This window comes from Suricata suricatta, chromosome 1 (genome assembly GCF_006229205.1).
Source record: "Suricata suricatta isolate VVHF042 chromosome 1, meerkat_22Aug2017_6uvM2_HiC, whole genome shotgun sequence".
NCBI lineage: Eukaryota > Metazoa > Chordata > Mammalia > Carnivora > Herpestidae > Suricata > Suricata suricatta.
In genome coordinates this window covers 6,277,827-6,280,781 of record NC_043700.1, presented here as the reverse complement: position 1 = coordinate 6,280,781, position 2,955 = coordinate 6,277,827, and the positions used below count along the sequence as shown (strand labels likewise).

At 44.4% G+C, this 2,955-nt stretch overlaps 2 protein-coding genes across 2 annotated transcripts in view; both read right to left on the bottom strand.

Moving 5' to 3' along the window:
- The window catches only part of DEFB106B (defensin beta 106B), a 999-nt gene extending 296 nt beyond the window's left edge, over window positions 1-703 (bottom strand). Inside the window, exon 1 of the mRNA XM_029933250.1 lies at window positions 688-703. Coding sequence (XP_029789110.1) covers window positions 688-703 — 16 coding nt within the window. The remainder of the gene's footprint in view (window positions 1-687) is intronic.
- Window positions 704-1,197: 494 nt separating this feature from the next.
- The window catches only part of DEFB104B (defensin beta 104B), a 3,035-nt gene continuing 1,277 nt past the window's right edge, over window positions 1,198-2,955 (bottom strand). The window contains 2 exon segments of the mRNA XM_029933234.1: window positions 1,198-1,431; window positions 1,434-1,511. Of these exon segments, the coding sequence (XP_029789094.1) occupies window positions 1,349-1,431; window positions 1,434-1,511 (161 nt within the window). The 3' untranslated portion in view covers window positions 1,198-1,348.

Below are 2,955 nucleotides of genomic sequence, written 5' to 3'. Positions count from 1 at the left end.
TTTTTTTTTTTCTTGTGGTAGTTCTTTTTATTATTTTTTAGCTATTGATAAAATAGCATGGCAGCAAGATCACATCAGGAATGTAATAGAATACAATTGTTATCAGAAGCCTTCCTTCTCACTACCCCTAAGCTGCTTGTAGTGACTCCCCCCCCTCCAATCCTCCCCTTCGCTCAAGGACAGCCATGACACCGCTACTGCCTGTCTCGGTAGCTATAAAAATATTGCAGTACATTAATGGTAGATCTTACAAATATAATTAGCAGCATTACTGAGCTTTTCATAATTGTGGTTCTACAGAGCTAAATACTTTTGAAACAGATTTTTATGAAACCAAAATGTTGCGTTATTTTTGCAGCTCTGTTCAAATGCACCAGCTTCAGCAGCATTCCTGGCTTCCACTAAAGCTCTGCAGTGTCCCCCGTCCGTAAACACCAGCCCAATCCAGACACTGGCCTTCCAGGCTCTCACTGATAAGTTATTTCTTTATAAGCCACAAGTTGGTTATCACGTTGGGCACAGTGTTTTAAGCGCACGTTACGGAAGTGGTGTTCGCTTTCAAAGAAGCTGGTCCTTTTCAGTATTCAATAGTCTTTCAGGTTTTGTGGACCTCTCTCTCCCCAACAATCTTTCCCCCTTCCCCTCCACAAGGTCCTCCGTTAGGTTTCTCCTGTTCTCCTGTTAGACCTATGAGTGCAAACATGGTATCGGTCCTTCTCCACCTGAATTTCCTGTTTCAAATAACAAAATACATTAATAACTGTTGAGGAAAACTGATCAGAAGAGAAAAGACTTGCTATCAAGCTCAGTTAATGCAGTTCAGGCCAAAACTATAAAAGAAGTTCACTTGAGCTTATGATTGATCAGATTATTTTTTGGTTCAGCTGTTAGGTTGAAACTCTTGCTTAACCCACTTTGCTTTTTCCCTTCTTCCAAGCACACAAGGCCATTTTGAGGCTCCTACAGGGCTCTGCAGTGAGTGAAAGCAGTTAGCAGATTCTCAGGACAGTAGAATCTTGGTTTGCGAGCATGATTCTTTCCACAAACATGCTTGTCATCCAAAGTGCTGGCATATCAAAGCGAGTTTCAATGACCATTGGCTCAATTGTGATCATGTCACATACAGCATCACATACTACTCTACTGCAAGACATCGCTTGTTTATCAAGTTAAAGTTTATTAGAAATATTTGCTTATCTTGCCAAACACTTGGAGAACAAGTGACTTGCAATCCAAGGTTTTACTGTAATTGGATTAGCAGCGGTCACTGGGATCGTTCCAGCCATGAGGACTCAGGAAGGTAAGGTTCAGACTTCCATGGATTGTGGGGACCAAGCCTCACCGGGTCTCAGTACATCAGAGAAATTGATGAGTTGGGATTCCACGTTTTCAGACAGCAGGCATAGATGTTGGGGCACGTTCCAATGCGAACTCCCCCCTTATACAGCTCCTCCTCTGGCAGCAGGAGGTCCCATAACCGCATATCTTGTACGTGTCAAATTCATTTCTCACTAAATAATAGAATAAACCGGTGTGATTATCATGCCCAAGGACCAGGAGGCAAAATTTGGCAGGGGTTTTGAGAGCATAGTGTTTGAACTGATTTTAGAGAACGCATCAGAAATCTGAAGGAACAGGCTTCCCAAGCCTCTTCCTCCTTCCACTTTCCTAGCTGATGGATGCCACCATCTGATTCTCTTCTATCATCTTTTTTTTTTTAACATTAATTGGCTTTTCTCACATATCTTCTATAAATCCCTACAACAAAATCCCTGCTATCATTTTTTGGTTGAATCCACGCAAGCCCTTCCTTTATCAGGAGTTTAGAGTTAGGGCTGGCCTCCATTCAGGACTCAAAGCTCTTGGCTCTCAAAGTCTTCACTTGCCCTGCTCACTGTCCCTGGAATACTAGCCTCCTCCTCCCACGAATGACCTCTGGAACCTCTGTGTCACAGCATTGGGGGATCACTCCCTGTTCTTCCCACCTGCCCACGTGGTCTGGAACTGTTGTCCTCCCTAGGCAAGTTTTATTCCTTCACAATGTTCCCAAGTTGTAATTACATGATGTTTTCAGTGACTTGGTCTTCCTGATTGAAGTCTAATTTCTCCAAGTGGGAGACGATGTTCATGTTCCATTCACCATTACAGGCTCGCCCAGTACTCGGTGCCGGACATGTGCTTAATAACCAACCCACTGTTGAGTGAAGGTTGAGATAGAGAGAACAAGACTAAGGCAGAAGCGACATGAACAGGAGTGAGGGGAACAGAATAGAGGAGAGGAGATACACCCAGGCTCACTGGGCCCAACCTGGGACTTTGGTTTCAGCTGCTACATGTGAAAAACCCAGAAGTGGCCACTTCTACCCTGAAAATAAGAAAAACTGAACAAACTGAAAATCAATGCTATTTCTTGGACCCATCAGAAAACAGGTCGCAGGGCAAACCACTGCTGCAAATTTGGAGAGAGTCACAGCAGAGATGTGCTAACTGGGGTAGAAGCCTCTGGAACCTCAAACTGTTAGGAACACTGTGGTCATGCTGGCAAATTGCCAGAGGCTGAGTGAAGAGAAGCCTGAACTGAATGACTAAGGGGCATGGGCGAAGAGACCCCACTCCTGGGTTTTAACTCCAAGGAGCCCATGAGGTTCTTATGGTGAAAAGCCAAGAAGTAACCCCAAGTGGTCCTGGCAAGAAAGAGGGGAAGTAATTACATGAAATATGTCCAGAGAGCTTTCTGCAAGAGCTTTCTGTCCCAGGAAAATGATTTTACTAAAGCTTTATCTGGAGGAAGGGCATGCCCCCCACACCAGCCCATCCAGCTTCCTCGATCCATTGAATGGGACATTCTAGGGCATTTTTGTGAAGGTCCCATTACAGGGACACCAGTGAGGAAAGGCCTGGGGTTTCTGTCAGTATGGTGGAGTCCTGATCATGGATATCTATTATATACTCAAG